This window comes from Hyla sarda, chromosome 1 (assembly GCF_029499605.1).
Source record: "Hyla sarda isolate aHylSar1 chromosome 1, aHylSar1.hap1, whole genome shotgun sequence".
Taxonomy (NCBI): Eukaryota; Metazoa; Chordata; class Amphibia; order Anura; family Hylidae; genus Hyla; species Hyla sarda.
In genome coordinates, this window is record NC_079189.1 from 609928573 (window position 1) to 609951060 (window position 22488).

Sequence of the window (22488 nt, forward strand, 5' to 3'; positions counted from 1 at the left end):
TACTGTATAATGTCCCAGCAGTGTCACCTCTCCAGTCATCACCAGACCCCTCCATTACTGTATAATGTCCCAGCATTCCCAGCAGTGTCACCTCTCCAGTCATCACCAGACCCCTCCATTACTGTATAATGTCCCAGCAGTGTCACCTCTCCAGTCATCACCAGACTCCTCCATTACTGTATAATGTTCCAGCAGTGTCACCTCTTCAGTCATCACCAGACCCCTCCATTACTGTATAATGTCCCAGCATTCCCAGCAGTGTCACCTCTCCAGTCATCACCAGACCCCTCCATTACTGTATAATGTCCCAGCAGTGTCACCTCTCCAGTCATCACCAGACACCTCCATTACTGTATAATGTCCCAGCAGTGTCACCTCTCCAGTCATCACCAGACCCCTCCATTACTGTATAATGTCCCAGCATTCCCAGCAGTGTCACCTCTCCAGTCATCACCAGACCCCTCCATTAATGTATAATGTCCCAGCATTCCCAGCAGTGTCACCTCTCCAGTCATCACCAGACCCCTCCATTACTGTATAATGTCCCAGCAGTGTCACCTCTCCAGTCACCACCAGACCCCTCCATTACTGTATAATGTCCCAGCAGTGTCACCTCTCCAGTCATCACCAGACCCCTCCATTACTGTATAATGTCCCAGCATTCCCAGCAGTGTCACCTCTCCAGTCATCACCAGACCCCTCCATTACTGTATAATGTCCCAGCACTGATCATCGCCGATTCTATGGTTCTTTGTATATATAAACTTACACATAGAAATAGACAGCAACATACCTGTACAGGAGCCGTGTGCTTGCAGGACCTGCGATGATGTCACCGTCATGTGATCAGTCACATGGAGGAGGAGGAGTCACATGATCAGGGGCTGCTGCTCTAGGCTCATCTGCTCAGTGTATGCAGGACTCTGCTGTGCTGGTTGTGATCGCTGCTGGATGAGCTGAAGTTATGTGTATGCAGCAGAGCTGTGTGTGTGTGATGTGCGTGGTGCAGAGCTGTGTATGTGTGTGTTATATATGTCTGCAGCAGAGCTGTGTGTAATGTGCATGTAGCTGAGCTGTATGTGTACACAGTAGAGCTGTATGTGTGTAATGTACATGTAGCTGAGCTGTATGTGTACACAGTAGAGCTGTATATGTGTAATGTACATGTAGCTGAGCTGTATGTGTACACAGTAGAGCTGTATATGTGTAATGTGCATGTAGCTGAGCTGTATGTGTACACAGTAGAGCTGTATATGTGTAATGTACATGTATCTGAGCTGTATGTGTACACAGTAGAGCTGTATATGTGTAATGTGCATGTAGCTGAGCTGTATGTGTACACAGTAGAGCTGTATATGTGTAATGTACATGTAGCTGAGCTGTATGTGTACACAGTAGAGCTGTATATGTGTAATGTACATGTAGCTGAGCTGTATGTGTACACAGTAGAGCTGTATATGTGTAATGTACATGTAGCTGAGCTGTATGTGTACACAGTAGAGCTGTATATGTGTAATGTACATGTAGCTGAGCTGTATGTGTACACAGTAGAGCTGTATATGTGTAATGTGCATGTAGCTGAGCTGTATGTGTACACAGTAGAGCTGTATATGTGTAATGTACATGTAGCTGAGCTGTATGTGTACACAGTAGAGCTGTATATGTGTAATGTACATGTAGCTGAGCTGTATGTGTACACAGTAGAGCTGTATATGTGTAATGTGCATGTAGCTGAGCTGTATGTGTACACAGTAGAGCTGTATAAGTGTAATGTACATGTAGCTGAGCTGTATGTGTACACAGTAGAGCTGTATATGTGTAATGTACATGTAGCTGAGCTGTATGTGTACACAGTAGAGCTGTATATGTGTAATGTACATGTAGCTGAGCTGTATATGTGTAATGTACATGTAGCTGAGCTGTATGTGTACACAGTAGAGCTGTATATGTGTAATGTACATGTAGCTGAGCTGTATGTGTACACAGTAGAGCTGTATACGTGTAATGTACATGTAGCTGAGCTGTATGTGTACACAGTAGAGCTGTATATGTGTAATGTACATGTAGCTGAGCTGTATGTGTACACAGTAGAGCTGTATATGTGTAATGTACATGTAGCTGAGCTGTATGTGTACACAGTAGAGCTGTATATATATAATGTACATGTAGCTGAGCTGTATGTACACAGTAGAGCTGTACATGTGTAATGTACATGTAGCTGAGCTGTATGTGTACACAGTAGAGCTGTATATGTGTAATGTACATGTAGGTGAGCTGTATGTGTACACAGTAGAGCTGTATATATATAATGTACATGTAGCTGAGCTGTATGTACACAGTAGAGCTGTACATGTGTAATGTACATGTAGCTGAGCTGTATGTGTACACAGTAGAGCTGTATATGTGTAATGTACATGTAGCTGAGCTGTATGTGTACACAGTAGAGCTGTATATGTGTAATGTACATGTAGCTGAGCTGTATGTGTACACAGTAGAACTGTATATGTGTAATGTGCATGTAGCTGAGCTGTATGTGTACACAGTAGAGCTGTATATGTGTAATGTACATGTAGCTGAGCTGTATGTGTACACAGTAGAGCTGTATATGTGTAATGTACATGTAGCTGAGCTGTATGTGTACACAGTAGAGCTGTATATGTGTAATGTGCATGTAGCTGAGCTGTATGTGTACACAGTAGAGCTGTATAAGTGTAATGTACATGTAGCTGAGCTGTATGTGTACACAGTAGAGCTGTATATGTGTAATGTACATGTAGCTGAGCTGTATGTGTACACAGTAGAGCTGTATATGTGTAATGTACATGTAGCTGAGCTGTATATGTGTAATGTACATGTAGCTGAGCTGTATGTGTACACAGTAGAGCTGTATATGTGTAATGTACATGTAGCTGAGCTGTATGTGTACACAGTAGAGCTGTATACGTGTAATGTACATGTAGCTGAGCTGTATGTGTACACAGTAGAGCTGTATATGTGTAATGTACATGTAGCTGAGCTGTATGTGTACACAGTAGAGCTGTATATGTGTAATGTACATGTAGCTGAGCTGTATGTGTACACAGTAGAGCTGTATATATATAATGTACATGTAGCTGAGCTGTATGTACACAGTAGAGCTGTACATGTGTAATGTACATGTAGCTGAGCTGTATGTGTACACAGTAGAGCTGTATATGTGTAATGTACATGTAGGTGAGCTGTATGTGTACACAGTAGAGCTGTATATATATAATGTACATGTAGCTGAGCTGTATGTACACAGTAGAGCTGTACATGTGTAATGTACATGTAGCTGAGCTGTATGTGTACACAGTAGAGCTGTATATGTGTAATGTACATGTAGCTGAGCTGTATGTGTACACAGTAGAGCTGTATATGTGTAATGTGCATGTAGCTGAGCTGTATGTGTACACAGTAGAGCTGTATGTGTAGTGTACATGTAGCTGAGCTGTATGTGTACACAGTAGAGCTGTATATGTGTAATGTACATGTAGCTGAGCTGTATGTGTACACAGTAGAGCTGTATATGTGTAATGTACATGTAGCTGAGCTGTATGTGTACACAGTAGAGCTGTATATGTGTAATGTACATGTAGCTGAGCTGTATGTGTACACAGTAGAGCTGTATATGTGAAGTGTACATGTAGCTGAGCTGTATGTGTACACAGTAGAGCTGTATATGTGTAATGTACATGTAGCTGAGCTGTATGTGTACACAGTAGAGCTGTATATATGTAATGTGCATGTAGCTGAGCTGTATGTGTACAGTAGAGCTGTATATGTGTAATGTACATGTAGCTGAGCTGTATGTGTACACAGTAGAGCTGTATATGTGTAATGTGCATGTAGCTGAGCTGTATGTGTACACAGTAGAGCTGTATATGTGTAATGTGCATGTAGCTGAGCTGTATGTGTACACAGTAGAGCTGTATATGTGTAATGTACATGTAGCTGAGCTGTATGTGTACACAGTAGTGCTGTATATGTGTAATGTACATGTAGCTGAGCTGTATGTGTACACAGTAGAGCTGTATATGTGTAATGTACATGTAGCTGAGCTGTATGTGTACACAGTAGAGCTGTATATGTGTAATGTACATGTAGCTGAGCTGTATGTGTACACAGTAGAGCTGTATATGTGTAATGTGCATGTAGCTGAGCTGTATGTGTACACAGTAGAGCTGTATGTGTAGTGTACATGTAGCTGAGCTGTATGTGTACACAGTAGAGCTGTATATGTGTAATGTACATGTAGCTGAGCTGTATGTGTACACAGTAGAGCTGTATATGTGTAATGTGCATGTAGCTGAGCTGTATGTGTACACAGTAGAGCTGTATGTGTAGTGTACATGTAGCTGAGCTGTATGTGTACACAGTAGAGCTGTATATGTGTAATGTACATGTAGCTGAGCTGTATGTGTACACAGTAGAGCTGTATATGTGTAATGTACATGTAGCTGAGCTGTATGTGTACACAGCAGAGCTGTAGGGATGTCCCCGCCGGCAGGTATCATGAAGGTGTGGTAAGCCGCCTGCACCCTCCACTCCTTTAGCTATGCAGTGCACTTAGCAGCTGAGAATGTGTCATAGCCGGGATCCGCAATAACCCCTCAAAGTTGATCGCAGCGTCTAAAAGTCCTGAAGTTAATCGCTGTTTAGCTCAGGGATGCTGATTGGGATCACCACGTGAAATCAGCTGTGAGGTCCCTTACCCTGCTCCGTGTGACCAATCGTCGCTCCTACTGCTGCCAGCCATTAGTAAAGGAGCGCCGATAACACTGATCAATGTTATGCTATGGCATAGCAATAATGAGTGTATTCAATCTACAGATTGCATGTAATAGTCTTGTGGGGACTAAAAGAGTGAAAAAAAAATTGTAAAAAATAATAAATGTGAATTAACCCCTTCCCAATAAAAAAAAATGTGAATCATTCCTTCTTTTCAAAAAAGTTGAAATAAAATAAAAAAAATATATAATTTTTAATATACATAAAGTCCTTTCTCTTATAAAAACTAAACGTCCCCTCGGGTGGATCCACTTCGTATTTTACGCTGCGGATCCTCTGTTTAATCACCGCTACGTGGTGCCTTTAGATGTTCCTGCTCGGAGCGGCAATACGCCAAATCCCAGAGACTGACAGGAGTAGACTCTCTTTCCAGGATTGGTCGGTGGAAGTAGCTTATGCTTTCCTCCTCCTCCACTGATCCCAGGTTAAGGCTTCTGACACTGTTCACATAGAAGTCTTTGGGCTTGGACTCCATATTGTATTGTATTGAGGGTTGTAGTCAATGGAGAATATTCAGAGCAAGGTCTTGTTACCAGTGGGGCCCTCAGGAATCTGTACTGGGGCCCATTGTGTAATATTATTATTTGTGATATTACAGAAGGTCTCGGGGGTTCAGTATTGTTCTTTTTGCAGATGATACAAAGATTTGTAACAGGATTAATGTTCCTGGAGGGATACGACAAATGGAAAAGGATTGATATAATCTAGAGGAATGGTCAGAACTCTGGACACTGATATTTAATGTGGATAAGTGCAAGATAATGGGGGGTAATAACCCTCAGGTAGAATATAGAATATGTGATACAGTCCTGACCTCAGTGTCTGGGGAAAGGGATTTAGGGGTCATTATCTCAGAAGACTTAGGCCGTGGTCACATGATGTAAATTCCGCACATCTGCATGAATTCTATATCCGCATTGGTTCGGTGCAGAATTCTGCAGATGGTAAAAAGGTGTTGAATTTGTGTGGAGTCTGTGCGGAAATGTTCACATAGATTCCGCATCTTTTCTTTACAGCAGTCCGGGACTCCTGCACTGCTGCGGTACTACAACAACTCTCATCATGGAACAGATCTCATCATGGAACGCCATGTGTTCTTCATCCCTCATATTGTTATCACACACATTACCCAGGACTGGCAAGCTGAACCTGGAAGTGTTAAAAAAATTGTTAGTCACTGCAACCACGAAATTGGAGTTAAATCTGGGTTCTGGGCTCGGTATGACTTTAGCTTGTATTACATGCACTTATGTGAATATCTTCATTATTTACCATTACTGTATGTATCAAGCTTTATTGCTTTTTTCATGCTTTTCACTTCTTTGTATTACCTTGAGCTATTGTATACATTGCTCCAGTGACTAGCATTATAGCGTATGGCACTAACCACTTTACATATACCTTTAAAATGTGAATTTGCAGCACAAGCTTGCACTTTACCCAGGAGATGTCCTATTTATCAGTCGCCATTCCTCTTTTGTTATATGTGAATTTTTAATAATAAAGTGAATTTTGATTATATGGTCTGCTACAGCTTTTTTCTGTTTTTGGTATGTGTAGTTAGCTTGCTGGGTTAGCTGTATATACCAGGGCCATCACGTATACCCTGAGAGTACATAGGGGAAAATTTACAGTAGTCCCCCTCCCTACAGTTAGGGCGTTTTTGTCTGTGTTTTGTTTATTGACGTGTTCACACGATGTAAATTCCGCACATCTGCATGAATTCTATATCTGCATTGGTTTGGTGCAGAATTCTGCAGATGGTAAAAAGATGTAGAATTTGTGTGGAATCTGTGCAGAAATGTTCACATAGATTCTGCATCTTTTCTTCGCAGCCAACCAGGACTCCTGATGTACTACTACAATTCTCATCATGGAACAGACTTGTTTCCATGATAGGAGCAGTAGTTTCCCTGGCAGCTGGGGAGACTATTGTAGCGATAGTACTACTACTCCCATCATGGAACAGAGTCTGGTGGCATGTGAGCCTCACCACTCACCAGCGATTAAATTTTTTTCTGTACAACCAGAGAAATACAACATGTGTTTGATTAAACCAAGAATATGGATGTACAGGAGCTTTGGAGGGCTAATGTGTATTATTTGTCTGCTCTTTTCTTGCGCTGTTAGCTTACAACCGGTAGATATACTGTGTGTGCTTAAACCCTATAAATGTAAGTAAAGTTTAGGATGTCTGTGCTGCATCTACAGTAATTTAAATACGTATTGCTATTAGGGATGTCCCGATACGATACTAGTATCGGTATCTGGGCCGATTCCCGGCATTTGCATGGTATCGGGGACTCGTTTAATGTCCCCGATACCATGTCAGATACCTGCTGCTGTGCGGCCCGGCTCCACTGTCCCATTCTCCCGATCGCATCATGGCGTTCCATGGAGAAGCATGTGACACACACGTAACTCCACCTCCTCCCCTGCGCCAAGCGTAATGCTATGGAGGAAGCAGAGTGACGTGTGTGTCACATGCTCCTCCTTAGAACGTCATGATGCGATTGAGAGAACGGGACAGCAGAGCGGCAACACTCGAGGACAGCCGCAGGTGAGCGCTGTCTACAAGAGGAGGGGGTGGCCTGCTGTCTACAAGGGGGAGAAGTGGGGGGGGGCCCTGTCTGTAAGGGGGACAAAAGGGAGCACTGTCTACAAGGGGGGGGGGCCTGTTGTCTACAGGGGGGACACGGGGGGTGCTGTCTACAAGGGGAGGGGCTGCGGTCTACAGGGGGGCTACTATTAAAGGCAATCTTACAGCAGAGTTACCTGCACTAACTTGAATTTATATGTATATAGTACAGGTGACCCGGTTTTTATCGCTGCTTACCATGTGAACATCAGCGCGATCGCTCCGGAGACATTGGTCTCATCACCAAAGCAAATTCCCTGTTCTGTCCAATGGAGAAGAGAGAAATCTTGGCTCATACTACAGCAGCCGCCTACATTGTACACAACAAGGAACCAACATATACGGTAAACAGCGCCAGAAACCGGGTCACCCTGGTGTCAGATTCCCTTTAAAATATAAGTACTCGTACTTGGCGAGTACTAGAATTAAAGTATCGTTACCTGTACTCGGCTTAAAAAAAATGGTATCGGGACATCCCTAATTGTTATCATACAGGTCAACCTACAGCTTTGTTCAGTTGTACTGTGCCTGGAAAAAAGGCTGGCTGGGATTTGTAGTGGACGATGAGGCTTCTGCAAGAATGGGCAGGAGGTCCCTGAGATGAACCCACAGATGAAGGCTGTCTCCTATTGGCCTGGGAGCTGATTGACACATAAATCAGCAAATCATCATAAACCTGGGGTGATCATGTGATAGTTGTAAGGAATGCTGGTCAACCTGACGTCATTTCCCTGCCCCAACTGCGACCCCCCCCCCCCGCACCTCTCCTCATCACTACTATAACCCCCCCCCTGCACCTCTCCTCATCACTACTGTAACCCCCCCGCACCTCTCCTCATCATTACTGTAACCCCCCCCGCACCTCTCCTCATCACTACTGAACCCCTTGTAACCTCCATAACCCCCCCTGCATCTCTCATCACCCCCATAACCCCCCTGAACCTCTCATCACCCCATAACCCCCCTGCACCTCTCATCACCCCCATAACCCCCCCTGCACCTCTCATCACCCCCATAACACCCCCCCTGTACCTCTCATCACCCCATAATACACCCCCCCGCACCTCTCATGCCCCCTATAACCCCCCCTGCACCTCTCATGACCCCCATAACCACCCCTGCACCTCTCATCACCCCCATAACATGCCCCCCCGCAAGTTCACCTACCCTGCCGCCGCCAAGGATCGCTGCAGCGGCGTAGAGCAGCGGAGGCTGCTGCTGCTCCTGTCACTGAGGATCACTGGAGATCGCGCAGGGACAGGTCAAGTGATTGGAGTGGACGTGCGTGCCTGCGCGGGTCACGTGACGTCTCTACTCCCATCAGCCCCTGGCCCGTCCAGCCCTGCCATTACTCTTAAAGGGGTTCTCCGGTGCTTAAACATCTTATCCCCTAGGGGCGTGATAGCTATTCTTACCATAGACCCAGTTTATTGTATTATCAATGTTCTGATAATCCATGTTATTTTTTATGTAAAAATTTTACATGATGGATCTTAGCCGTTGAACTGGCTGACAGTTTTAGGTAGGAAGCCAGGTAGATAGGTAGTTAGCTATAAAATTACACCAACCAAAATGTCCCCATAGCCATTATTTTAGAGTATTAAGTGGACTAGTCGGGGCCCAGTACAGGAGATCGTTGGGGGTCCTTTGGGTAGGAGACAAGTTTTTTCAACATGATACTTCTCCTTTAAGATAAATTTCCATGACTAATTAAACCAGTGTACAAGGAGGAATATTATCTTCATACACATTACCATCATACTGTTACTGACCAATTCCTGTATACTGAGACCAATAATACCAGTATATAAGGAGGAATATTATCACTATACATATTACCATCATACTGTTACTGACCAAATCCTGTATACTAAGACCAATAATACCAGTATATTAGGTGGAATTACTATCACCATAAATATTACCATCATACTGTTACTGACCAAATCCTGTATTCTGAGACCAGCATTACCAATAATACCAGTATACAAGGAGGATTATTATCACCATACATATTACCATCATACAGTTAATGATCAAATCTAGAGTATCAGGACCAACATTACCAATAAGAGTATACATGGACTTTGTTCGAATTGTTCAACTTGAATGTTTGTACATCATTTTCCAACTGTTTATACCGGGAATGCCCGGCCTGTTTGTACTGTTAAAAATTCAATAAAAACCTATTCTTGGGGAAAAAAAAAAAAAAAAAGAGTATACATGGAACACATTATACCGCCACACAAAGACTGGATAATAAAACCATACTGAGTACAAACCACTATACACAGACTAACATAACCAATAATACCAGTATACACATAATACAAGGGCCAAATAATACCAATGCATTAGGAACACACTATACATTACACAGTGACCCTACTGTTACTGAATAAAACCTGTACACAGACTATTATTCCTTCATACAGTGACCATATAGAGGTAGATACCAGGATCTGTAAGCCATACAAGTGATTATATACAGGACCATATAACGGTAGATATCAGCTGTACACAGGATCTGTATACCATATAAGTGATTATATAGAGGACCATATTGAGGAATATACCAGCTGTACACAGGATCTGTATACCATATAAGTGATTATATACAGGACCATATTGAGGAATATACCAACAACCTACAGGTGTGGAAAACCACACGACAAAATTGTGAATATACCCCAGTTAGAAGTAACTTGTGACAAGTGTAATCATATATAAAAGTAATTTTATTGGAATATATAGTTTAAAAAATACATATATATATATATATATATATATATATATATATATATATATATATATATATATATATATATATATATATATACCGTATATACTCGAGTATAAGCCGACCCGAGTATAAGCCGAGACCCCTAATTTCAACCCAAAATCCCAGGAAAAGTTATTGACTCGAGTATAAGCCTAGGGTGGGAAATACCTCATCCCCCCTGTCATCATCCAGACCCGTCATTAACATCCTCATCATCATCCCCTTGTCATCATCCCACACATCCCCCCTTCATCATCCTCTTATCATCCCACACATCCCCCCTTCATCATCCCCTTATCATCCCACACATCCCCCCTTCATCATCCCCTTGTCATCATCCCACACATCCCCCCTTCATCATCCCCTTATCATCCCGCACATCCCCCCTTCATCATCCCCTTATCATCCCACACATCCCCCCTTCATCATCCCCTTATCATCCCACACATCCCCCCTTCATCATCCCCTTATCATCCCGCACATCCCCCCTTCATCATCCCCTTATCATCCCGCACATCCCCCCTTCATCATCCCCTTGTCATCATCCCACACATCCCCCCTTCATCATCCCCTTATCATCCCACACCCCCCCTTCATCATCCCCACCCCCCTTCATCATCCCCACACCCCCCCTTCATCATCCTCTTCTCATCATTCGCCCTCAGTGGTCTTCAACCTGCGGACCTCCAGAGGTTTCAAAACTACAACTCCCAGCAAGCCCGGGCAGCCATCGGCTGTCCGGGCTTGCTGGGAGTTGTAGTTTTGAAACCTCCGGAGGTCCGCAGGTTGAAGACCACTGCGGCCTTCAACATCATCCAGCCCCCTCTCCCCCCCTTTAGTTCTGAGTACTCACCTCCGCTCGGCGCTGGTCCGGTCCTGCAGGGCTGTCCGGTGAGGAGGTGGTCCGGTGAGGAGGTGGTCCGGGCTGCTATCTTCACCGGGGGCGCCTCTTCTCCGCGCTTCCGGCCCGGAATAGAGGCGTTGCCTTGACAATGACGCAGAATTACGTTGGCAATGAACGCACCTCTGCGTCGTTGTCACGGCAACGTGACTATTCTGAGGCCGGGCCCGAAGCGCTTAGAAGAGGCCTCCCCGGTGAAGATAGCAGCCCGGAACACTATCCCACCGGACCACCTCCTCACCGGACAGTCCTGCAGGACCGGACCAGCGCCGAGCGGAGGTGAGTACTCAGAACTAAAGGGGGTGAGAGGGGGCTGGATGATGTTGAAGGCCGCAGTGGTCTTCAACCTGCGGACCTCCGGAGGTTTCAAAACTACAACTCCCAGCAAGCCCGGACAGCCGATGGCTGCCCGGGCTTGCTGGGAGTTGTAGTTTTGAAACCTCTGGAGGTCCGCAGGTTGAAGAGCACTGCGGGTGGGGGAGTTCACTCGAGTATAAGCCGAGGGGGGTGTTTTCAGCACGAAAAATCGTGCTGAAAAACTCGGCCTATACTCGAGTATATACGGTATAACCACAGAATCAATTCATAAAGGGTAGTATAAGGATAAAAAATACATATATATAAAATAATAAAATAAAAGGTGGATACTGGGGTGAGAAAACCTGTATGCCAATAGAATAGGTGGAGAGATAAAAAAATTGCTTAGGAAGTCACAGTGCTGATAGTGAGCTGCAATTCATACATATAAATAAATTAATATATACGGGGGTTGCTCTTTTAGTGAAAAATTAACCCCCCCTATCTATAAATTATTTTATTTGAGCCCTTTTTCAGTTACATGAGGAATATACCAGCTGTACACAGGATCTGTATACCATAAAAGTGATTTTATACAGGACCATATAACGGTAGATATCAGCTGTACACAGGATCTGTATACCATAAAAGTGATTATATACAGGACCATATAGTGATAATTACCAACTGTACACAGGATATGTTTTCCCTTATAAGAGTAGGGTCACACATGCCGTATTTTGCTGCGCATTTGATGCGGAGATTTGAAGCTACAGATTTAATGCTGCAGATTTCAATGTAAACTAAATTACTGAATACAGCATCAAATCTGCAGCTTTAAATCCTGAGCATCAAATATGCGCAAGATACTGAATGTGTGAATACACCCTAAGGGTATGTTCACACGTACAGTATCCTGTGCAGATTTGATGTGCATAATTTTCTGCTGCAGATTTCAATGTAAGCTAAAAGACTGAAAACAACTTTAAACCTGCGCATCAAATCCTGCACATCAAATCTGCGCAGAATACTGGTGCGTATTTTGGATGCAGATCTGCTGCAGATTTACAGCCCCATGACTTCCAGGTGTAGCAAAATCTGCTACAGCAAATCTGCAGCAGAAAATACACACATGTGAACATACCCTAAGGGCTCACTCACACGAGCGTATTTTGCTGCGTATTTTTAGCTGCTTATTTTCAGATGCTAATTTTCAGCTGCTTACTTTATACAGCTTTTTTTTCTGCAGAAAATAAGCGTCTGAAAATACACAGCTGAATATAAACAGCATAACATAAAAAGCAGCAGATCAGCGATGGAAAATCCGCTCAAAAAAGGGGGCTCGTTCACATGAGCATATTTCTTTCAAATTCACAGCGGATCTCCCAATACGAGTTTGAAAAAGGGTGGGGTCCCTGCATGCTACCAAGAGCAGATTTTCGCCAGCGGAATCTCCGCTATTAAAAGTCTGCCACCGACCCTATTGACTTCAATTGGGTCTATGGCAGAAATCTGCTGCGGGTAACATCGGGAGACCCCGCCCTTTTTCAAACTGGTTATTAACCCCTTATGGACCACGGGTTTTTCAGTTTTTGCACTTTTGTTTTTTCCTCCTTACCTTTTAAAATCATAAACCTTTAAATTTTGCATCTACAGACCCATTTTATTGCTTATTTTTTGCGCCACCAATTCTACTTTGTAATGACATCAGTCATTTTACCCAAAAATGTACAGCGAAACGGAAAAAAAAATCATTGTGCGCCAAAATTGAAGAAAAAATTTCATTTTGTAACTTTTGGGGGCTTCTGTTTCTACGCAGTACATTTATCGTTAAAAATGACACCTTTTTATTCTGTAGGTCCATACGATTAAAATGATCCCCTACTTATATAGGTTTGATTTTGTCGCACTTCTGAAAAAAATCAAAACTACATACAGGAAAATGAATAAGTTTAAAATTGTCATCTTCTGACCCCTATAACTTTTTTATTTTTACGTCTACGGGGCGGTATGAGAGCTTTTTTGCGCCATGATCTGAAGTTTTTATCGATACCATTTTTGTATTGATCGGACTTTTTGAATGTTTTCATACATTTTTTCATGATATAAAGTGACCAAAAATACACTATTTTGGACTTTGGAATTTTTTTGCGCGTACGCCATTGACTGTGCGGTTTAATCAACAATATATTTTTATAGTTCGGACATTCACGCACGCGGCGATACCACATATGTTTATTTTTATTATGGTTACATATTTTTTATATGGAAAAGGGGGTGATTTAAACCTTTATATGGAAAAGGTTAATGGGTGTTTTTTTAAACTTTTTTTTTTTTTTTTTTTTAAACACTTTTAATCCCCTTAGGGGACTTTTAGGAGGAATCATTTGATTCCTCATACAGATCAATGTGGTTTCATAGATCCACATTGATCTGTGCGCTCTGCGCGCAATTGATAAAGCCTGGTCCTCCCAGGCTTTATCATTCCCAGCGCAGCAGCCGGCATAGGACGTGAGGATAGCCCTCCAGCTACCTCAGAAGTGGATCGCCCCCCCGTGATCGCGCTGCGGGGGGGGGTCTTGGGGGGGAGGTGGGTCGATCCACCCCACTGGAGCACCAAGGAGCGTTTAAATGTCCAGCGGCGATCTAAAGGGTTAGTAGCCGGCCGCGGCAAAAACACCAGACCCCAGCTACAGGAATCAGCTGGGGGCCAGAGTCAGGAGCCCTCGACATACAACGGTTGACGTCTCAGAACGAGCCGGCTTGTCCTTAGACGGCAACCGGTTAACTCCAACTCCCAGAATGCCCTGATACAGCTTATGGCTCTGCAGCTGTCTCAAACCAAAACTACAACACCCAGTATGTTGCACTATAACTTATACTATCCTACCATATAATGCAACATGCTGGGAGTTGTAGTTTTGGTTTGAGACAGCTGCAGAGCCATAGGCTGTATCAGGGCATTCTGGGAGTTGTAGTTAGTTACAAATTACAACTCCCAGCATGCTCTGATATTGCTTATGGCGCTACACGTTTTTATTTTTGTTTATTTTATTTGAAAAATGGGGAAAAGAGGGGATTTGAACTTTTATTAGGGGAGGGGCTTATTCACTTTTATTAACTATTTTGTTTTAGCCTATTTGGCTGTGTTTGTGGGAGGGGCGGTGAATATTCTACACACGCCCCCCCGTCACACGGGTGCATGCCTGTGGGTGAGAGGAGCATTGCATATTTAACACGCGCCCCTTGTAACTCAGGGCGTGCGTTGCGTTTGGCAACTGTTTCATTTTTGGGCACCATTGTTAGCTCGTACGTCCCCTCCCCGCTGGGCGTCAGTTGGTGAGTCTTTCTAGGTTCGCAGCAGGTAAGCGCCGGGGTTTCGGCATGGGTTGTTTGTAATCATGTTTCTGGCATGTCGCTGTTTCAATACGTTTATATTCTGTGGGCAGACTCAGAGGGGGCTGCAGCACTGCCGAGGGCTCCCCTTATGGTCTCCCTGAGGCTGCGACAATGATCGGAGGTTTTTGTATGTTAAACCGTGGCATCATGTGTCACGGGACCGAGCGGGACTTACCTCCGAGGTCCCGTGTATGTAGTGAGGCTCGGGGCGGCGTTGTCTCCTATCGCTGCCAGCTGCCGGGGGTCCCGTCGATTCAGTATGGAATTGGAATTCCTATCGCCCGACGCCCAGGACATGCAGTTTCGGTTCCTTAACCCAGCTTCCGGCAAGCAGGGCCGGTGTGAGGTGAAAAATTCAGTCCCATGAAACCTCGGAGAGGAGCGGTCCGATTTTTTCACGGGTTTGAATTTTTCACCTCATACCGGACCTGATAAGCGCTGCGGCGCTCTACAGACTGTATGGAGCGGGCTCCCCACTCGTGCCCGCTCCATACTCTGCAGTCCCCGGCTGTGGAAACTTGCGTCCTCCGAAGCAGAGCAGGGGGAGATGAGAAGCTGTCTCTCCCCTGCTCTGCCTTCTTAGACGTGCGAGGGGGAGATGAGGTGGCGTGGCTTCTGGCTCCCCGTGCAGACCTGCGTCCTCTGCCTTCACTCCCCCCTAGCTCTAGCTTCGGAGAGCTGAGGGGAGGAGCGGTCGCACGTCTGCACGGGGCGCAAGTTTCACACCGCCGATAATAACTAGCATGCGGCGCTCAGAGGGGTGTATGGAGCAGGCCCCGGACTCCTGCCCGCTCCATACTCTGCAGCCCCCGGCTGTTCTCAGTAGTATGTATGGAGCGGGCTCCGGACTCCTGCCCGCTTTATACTCTACAGCCCCCGGCTGTTCTAAGTAGCTGGGGGCCGCTGCTAATAGCCAGCATGTGGTGATCGCCGCGGCTGGCTATTAACCCTTTAGATCGCCGCTATCAAAGCTGACAGCGGCGTCTAAAGGGACATGTGAATGCTCCCTGGTAGGCTAGTGGGGTGGATCGCCCCACCCCGCAGCGCGATTGTGAGGGGACAATCGCAGGACTTACCTCTGTTCCCTGCTGTCCCGCGGCTCTGTCATTGATAGATCCTGGCTGGACCAGGCTCTATCAATGGATCACAGAGCACATAGATCAATTGAGTTCAATAGAACTCTATTCATCTGTATGAGGAATCTAATGATTCCTCCTATAAGTCTAATAAAGTGTAAAAAAAAAAAAAAAAAAAAGTTTTAATAAAAGTTTTAAAAAAACACACATTAACCCTTTCATGTTAAAAGTTCAAATCACCCCCTTTTCCTATATAAAAATATGCAAAGATAATAAAAATAAAAGATATTTGTTATCGCTTGGTGCATAATTGTATGACCTATTAAAATATAACATTATGTATCCCGTACGGTAAATGTAAAAAAAAAATACCAAACCACAGAATTGCAATTTTTATAATATCCCAGAAAAAAAAAGTTAAAAAGTGATTAAAAAGTTAGATCAATACCAAAATGGTACCGATACATAAAACAGATTATGGTGCAAAAAATGAGCCCTCATACAGCCTGGTATGTGGAAAAAAATAAAGCTACAGAGGTAAAAAAAAATGGCAATTCAAAAATTTCAAAAAAGTTCAGAATTGTTTTAAAATTAGTAAAACATGATGTAAACTATACAAATCTGGTATTACTGTAATCAGGTGGCCTAAAGTATCAAAATAACATGTTATCTCAACCACAAGGTAAATGGCGTAGAAAAGAAAACCACCAAATCTGCTAAATTATCTTTTACTATTTCAATTTCACTACCTATTTTTTGGTTCAGAGAATATGTTATTGAAAAATTAAAAGGTATCATTATAGTAGGTAGTTATGGCTATTAGGGCGAGGAGGAAAAAAAAGCACAAATTGGCCCAAACAAGTGGATCGTCATGAGGGACAAGTAGATTTTGTTCCATTTTAGTCCCGTGGACAAGTATTTTTTTATAAAATTTCCACACCCCTGCTGACACATTTCAGAGTGACCACATCACGACGTATGGGCAGTTGCAGATCCATTATACCTGCCACGTCTGCAGGGGATGCACTGCGTAATCCTTGTTGCTGACACGTTGTCAGAGCAGCAACTTCTCGACACTTAGGTCGTGGTGTATCCTTTGTGATACATTGCATAGTCGTTGGCAATGATATATCTTCAGGGTAACTGTACCATGACACATAGGTGGTGGTATTCTTTTCGTACCTACAATGCCTGCAGGGGCTTGCACTACACAGCTGTTGTTACTGACGCATCTTCAGAGTGTAAATTTCATGAGATACAGGTGATGGGATACCCACTATACCTGCCACATCTGCAGGGGGGATCCATTGCTTAGTTGTCCTTACTGACACGTTTTCAGAGCTACAACATGGCACATAGGTGGTGGTATACACATTATACCTGCCGCATCTGCCGGGGGCTCCATTGCATACAGTTCTTACTGACACGTTTTCAGAACAACAACATCACAACACATAGGCGGTGGTACACCATTTATACATGCTACATTTGCAGGGGGATCCATCGCTTAATTGTTGTTACTGACACGTTTTCAGAGCAACAACATAATGACACATAGGCGGTGGTATGTCTGCAGGGGGATCCATGGCAGAGTTGTTGCTACTTTCACGTTTTCAGAGCAACAGCATCACGACACATAGGTGGTGGTATACCCATCATACCTGCCACGTTTGCAGTGGGATCCATTACATAGTTGTTGTTGCTGACACGTTTTCAGAGCAACAACATCATGACACATAGGCGGTGGTATACCCATTATCTGCCCCGTCTGCAGGGGGATCCATTGCATAGTTGTTGTTACTGACACGTTTTCAAAGCAACAACATCTCGACACATAGGCGGTGGTATACCTATTATACCTGCCACATCTGCAGGGGGATCCATTGCATAGTTGTTGGTACTGACACGTCTTCAGAGCAACAACATCACGGCACATAGGAGGTGATACACCCTTTATACCTGCCATGTTTGCAGGGGCATCCAGCGCATACTTGTCGTTACTGACACGTCTTCAGAGCGACAACATCACCTCACGTAGGCAGTTGTGTATCGATCATACGCGATACGACGGCAGGGTGTTCAGAGATATATTGTTATGGTCACGTCTCCGACACAGTATACATCATGACACATAGGCGGTGGTTTACTCATTATTCCTGCCATGTCTGCCGGGGATCCACTGGATAGTTGTTGTAACTGACACGCTTCAGAATAACATCATCCTGGCACATAGGCGCTGGTACACCGATTATATGTGACTTGGATGCAGGGTTGGTTTGTCTGAGTACAATAACATCACAACACATAGGGAGTGGGATTCTCATTTTCCCAGTCACGTTGGCAGGGCAAGCACCGCATAGGTTGTTGATTATCAATACGTTTTCAGAGCATCAACATCTCGACTCATTGATGGTAGACATTGATGGCATACACATCATACCTGCCATGGGGGCAGAGGTTTACACTGAGCAGGGATTGTCACTGCCACGCTTTCAGCACAACCATATCACGACATACAGGTGGCAGGATATTCGTTATATATAACATAACTGGAGGAGGATGCACTAGGGAGTGGGTGATGACATGCTTCAGAACAACAATGGCATAGCCCATAAGGGTGGCAGTCCCTGCGTTCCTGCCATCCCTGGAGTAGGATATACGGTGTAGTTGTTGACATTAACCCGCTTTTGAGTTAGTGTCATACTTTAAAAAAATAAAAAAATCAATGGTCATGCCAGACCGGTCAGGTGTTGGGCGCATGGCTTGAATAGGAAACTGTCACGCCAGCAGATGCGGTGTTCGCAAAGGGACCTGTCACGTCTACAGGTACGGAGATTTAGTAGACACCTGGTTGAGGTTTAGACATGGTGTTTGAGAATACAAATACAGGTTCGAGGGCTGTGCAAGGCACCATTAATGGTCACAGACATGATCCATATGAAACTACCTTTCAATCACGGCAGGACCTCACCACGGAGTCCAGTTTAGAGGTAGAAGTGTGGCAGTTCAAGTTGGGTCAAGGTCTTCGGGGGTAGGCGATGGCAGGTCAATCCTCGCAGGTGAATAGGCACTTTGTGCACGCATAGTTGTCACGATGCCGGCTGGCAGGTAGTGGATCCTCTGTGCCAGAGAGGGATTGGCGTGGACCGTGCTAGTGGATCGGTTCTAAGTCACTACTGGTTTTCACCAGAGCCCGCCGCAAAGCGGGATGGTCTTGCTGCGGCGGTAGTGACCAGGTCGTATCCACTAGCAACGGCTCAACCTCTCTGACTGCTGAAGATAGGCGCGGTACAAGGGAGTAGACAGAAGCAAGGTCGGACGTAGCAGAAGGTCAGGGCAGGCAGCAAGGATCGTAGTCGGGGGCAACGGCAGGAGGTCTGGAACACAGGCTAGGAACACACAAGGAAACGCTTTCACTGGCACAATGGCAACAAGATCCGGCAAGGGAGTGCATGGGAGGAGGTCAGATAAAGGCAGGGAGCAGATGGAAGCCAATTAAGCTAATTGGGCCAGGCACCAATCATTGGTGCACTGGCCCTTTAAGTCTCAGAGAGCTGGCGCGCGCGCGCCCTAGAGAGCGGAGCCGCGCGCGCCAGCGCATGACAGCAGGGGACCGGGACGGGTAAGTGACCTGGGATGCGATTCGCGAGCGGGCGCGTCCCGCTGTGCGAATCGCATCCCCAACGGCCATGACAGTGCAGCGCTCCCGGTCAGCGGGACTGACCGGGGCGCTGCAGGGAGAAAGACGCCGTGAGCGCTCCGGGGAGGAGCGGGGACCCGGAGCGCTAGGCGTAACAGTACCCCCCCCCCTTAGGTCTCCCCTTCTCTTTGTCCGGTAACTGCCTCCCCTGGGATGAGGACACCGGGAAAGAATGGAGGGTTTCCTCAACGGCAGGCAGTACAGCAGGAGTGGGAATGGGGAGGGAGGGCAGAGGGCGAGGCCTGGCACGGGGCAGTGTGACACCAGGACGGGGGCCATGGGGAGGCACAGAGGCTTGCCTGACGGGACTGGGAGGGGGGGAGAGGCACTTCCTGTGGCAGGCAGAGTCCCAGTTCCTGATCTCCCCGGTGGTCCAATCAATGGTGGGGGAATGAAGCCGGAGCCAAGGCAGACCGAGGAGGACCTCAGAGGTACAGTTGGGGAGAATGAAGAACTCAATCCTCTCAAGGTGGGGTCCAATAGACATGAGGAGGGGCTCTGTGCGGTAACGCACGGTGCAGTCCAATCTGGCTCCGTTGACCGCGGAAATGTAGAGCGGCTTGATGAGACGGGTCACCGGGATGCTGAATTTATTAACAAACGACTCCAAAATAAAATTTCCAGAGGCACCGGAGTCCAAGCAGGCCACGGCTGAGAGGGAGGAGTTGGCTGAAGAAGAAATCCGCACGGGCACCGTGAGACGTGGAGGAGCAGACTTGGAACCAAGAGACGCCACACCCACGTGAGCTGGGTGCGTGCGTGCGTTTCCCAGGCGTGGAGGACGGATAGGGCAATCCACCAAGAAATGCTCGGTACTGGCACAGTAAAGACAGAGATTTTCTTCCCTACGGCGATTCCTCTCTTCCTGGGTCAGGCGAGACTTATCCACTTGCATGGCCTCCTCGGCGGGAGGCCCAGGCGTAGATTGCAACGGATACTGTGGGAGAGGTGCCCAGAGATCTAAGTCTTTTTCCTGGCGGAGCTCTTGGTGTCGCTCAGAAAAACGCATGTCAATGCGGGTAGCTAGATGGATGAGTTCTTGCAGATTGGCAGGAATCTCTCGTGCGGCCAGCACATCCTTGATGCGACTGGATAGGCCTTTTTTAAAGGTTGCGCAGAGAGCCTCGTTATTCCATGATAACTCGGAGGCAAGAGTACGAAATTGGATGGCGTACTCGCCCACTGAAGAATTACCCTGGACCAGGTTCAACAGGGCAGTCTCGGCAGAAGAAGCTCGGGCTGGCTCCTCGAAGACACTCCGGAGTTCAGCGAAGAAGGCCTGGACTGTGGCTGTGGCAGGATCATTGCGGTCCCAGAGCGGTGTGGCCCAAGACAAGGCCTTTCCTGAAAGAAGGCTTACTACGAACGCCACCTTAGACCGTTCTGAAGGAAACAAGTCCGACAACATCTCCATATGCAGGGAACACTGAGACAAAAATCCACGGCAGAGTTTAGAGTCCCCATCAAATTTGTCCGGCAGGGACAAGCGGAGGTTAGGAGCGGCCACTCGCTGCGGAGGAGGTGCAGGAGCTGGCGGAGGAGATGGTTGCTGCTGTAGCAGAGGCAGAAGTTGCTGTAACATGGCGGTCAACTGCGACAGCTGCTGTCCTTGTTGAGCAATCTGCTGCGATTGCTGAGCGACCACCGTGGGAAGATCAGCGAGACTTGGCAGCGGCACCTCAGCGGGATCCATGGCCGGATCTACTGTCACGATGCCGGCTGGCAGGTAGTGGATCCTCTGTGCCAGAGAGGGATTGGCGTGGACCGTGCTAGTGGATCGGTTCTAAGTCACTACTGGTTTTCACCAGAGCCCGCCGCAAAGCGGGATGGTCTTGCTGCGGCGGTAGTGACCAGGTCGTATCCACTAGCAACGGCTCAACCTCTCTGACTGCTGAAGATAGGCGCGGTACAAGGGAGTAGACAGAAGCAAGGTCGGACGTAGCAGAAGGTCAGGGCAGGCAGCAAGGATCGTAGTCGGGGGCAACGGCAGGAGGTCTGGAACACAGGCTAGGAACACACAAGGAAACGCTTTCACTGGCACAATGGCAACAAGATCCGGCAAGGGAGTGCATGGGAGGAGGTCAGATAAAGGCAGGGAGCAGATGGAAGCCAATTAAGCTAATTGGGCCAGGCACCAATCATTGGTGCACTGGCCCTTTAAGTCTCAGAGAGCTGGCGCGCGCGCGCCCTAGAGAGCGGAGCCGCGCGCGCCAGCGCATGACAGCAGGGGACCGGGACGGGTAAGTGACCTGGGATGCGATTCGCGAGCGGGCGCGTCCCGCTGTGCGAATCGCATCCCCAACGGCCATGACAGTGCAGCGCTCCCGGTCAGCGGGACTGACCGGGGCGCTGCAGGGAGAAAGACGCCGTGAGCGCTCCGGGGAGGAGCGGGGACCCGGAGCGCTAGGCGTAACAATAGTCTTGGCTGCCGGCGGGTACAATGGTAATGCGAGGTATGCCTGCCCGCAGCTGGCCAATCCTTCGGAGTACATTTGAAGGGTAGTACGTGGCATGACGGTACAGTTCGGCTAGTCTTTAGGCAGGTTTCTGAGTTTAGTTCTGGGTACATGTGAGATTTAGGCATCTTATTCATTCAACCTGCTAGGTCAGGTGTTTTGCCCTTTAAAGGCCTACTTTCGGTAGCGGCTTTGGAAACCGGTTCAGCCTCTGTCATTAGGTTAACTTTCAGGGAGGTATTTAGGACGTTGGTGGCGTGAATACAAGGGGAATTTGCTCAGTCCACGGCACAGTTCCTTTCACACACAAGGTCGTTGATTACCACTTGGGGAGGTATTCATGGGCTATTAGCAGGTCTCTTTTCGCATAGGGGTAGCGTCCGCAGCATCATGATACAAGGTTTCTCTGCACGTTATTAGAAGTTAGGTA

The 22488-nt window shown here is 46.4% G+C and overlaps 1 protein-coding gene across 1 annotated transcript in view; it reads right to left on the reverse strand.

Annotated features, from left to right (window-relative positions):
- LOC130300745 (uncharacterized) overlaps positions 1–22488 on the reverse strand; it is a 93870-nt gene that overhangs the window by 30273 nt on the left and 41109 nt on the right. The window contains exon 6 of the mRNA XM_056551575.1: positions 794–820. Within this exon, the coding sequence (XP_056407550.1) occupies positions 794–820 (27 nt within the window). The remainder of the gene's footprint in view (positions 1–793; positions 821–22488) is intronic.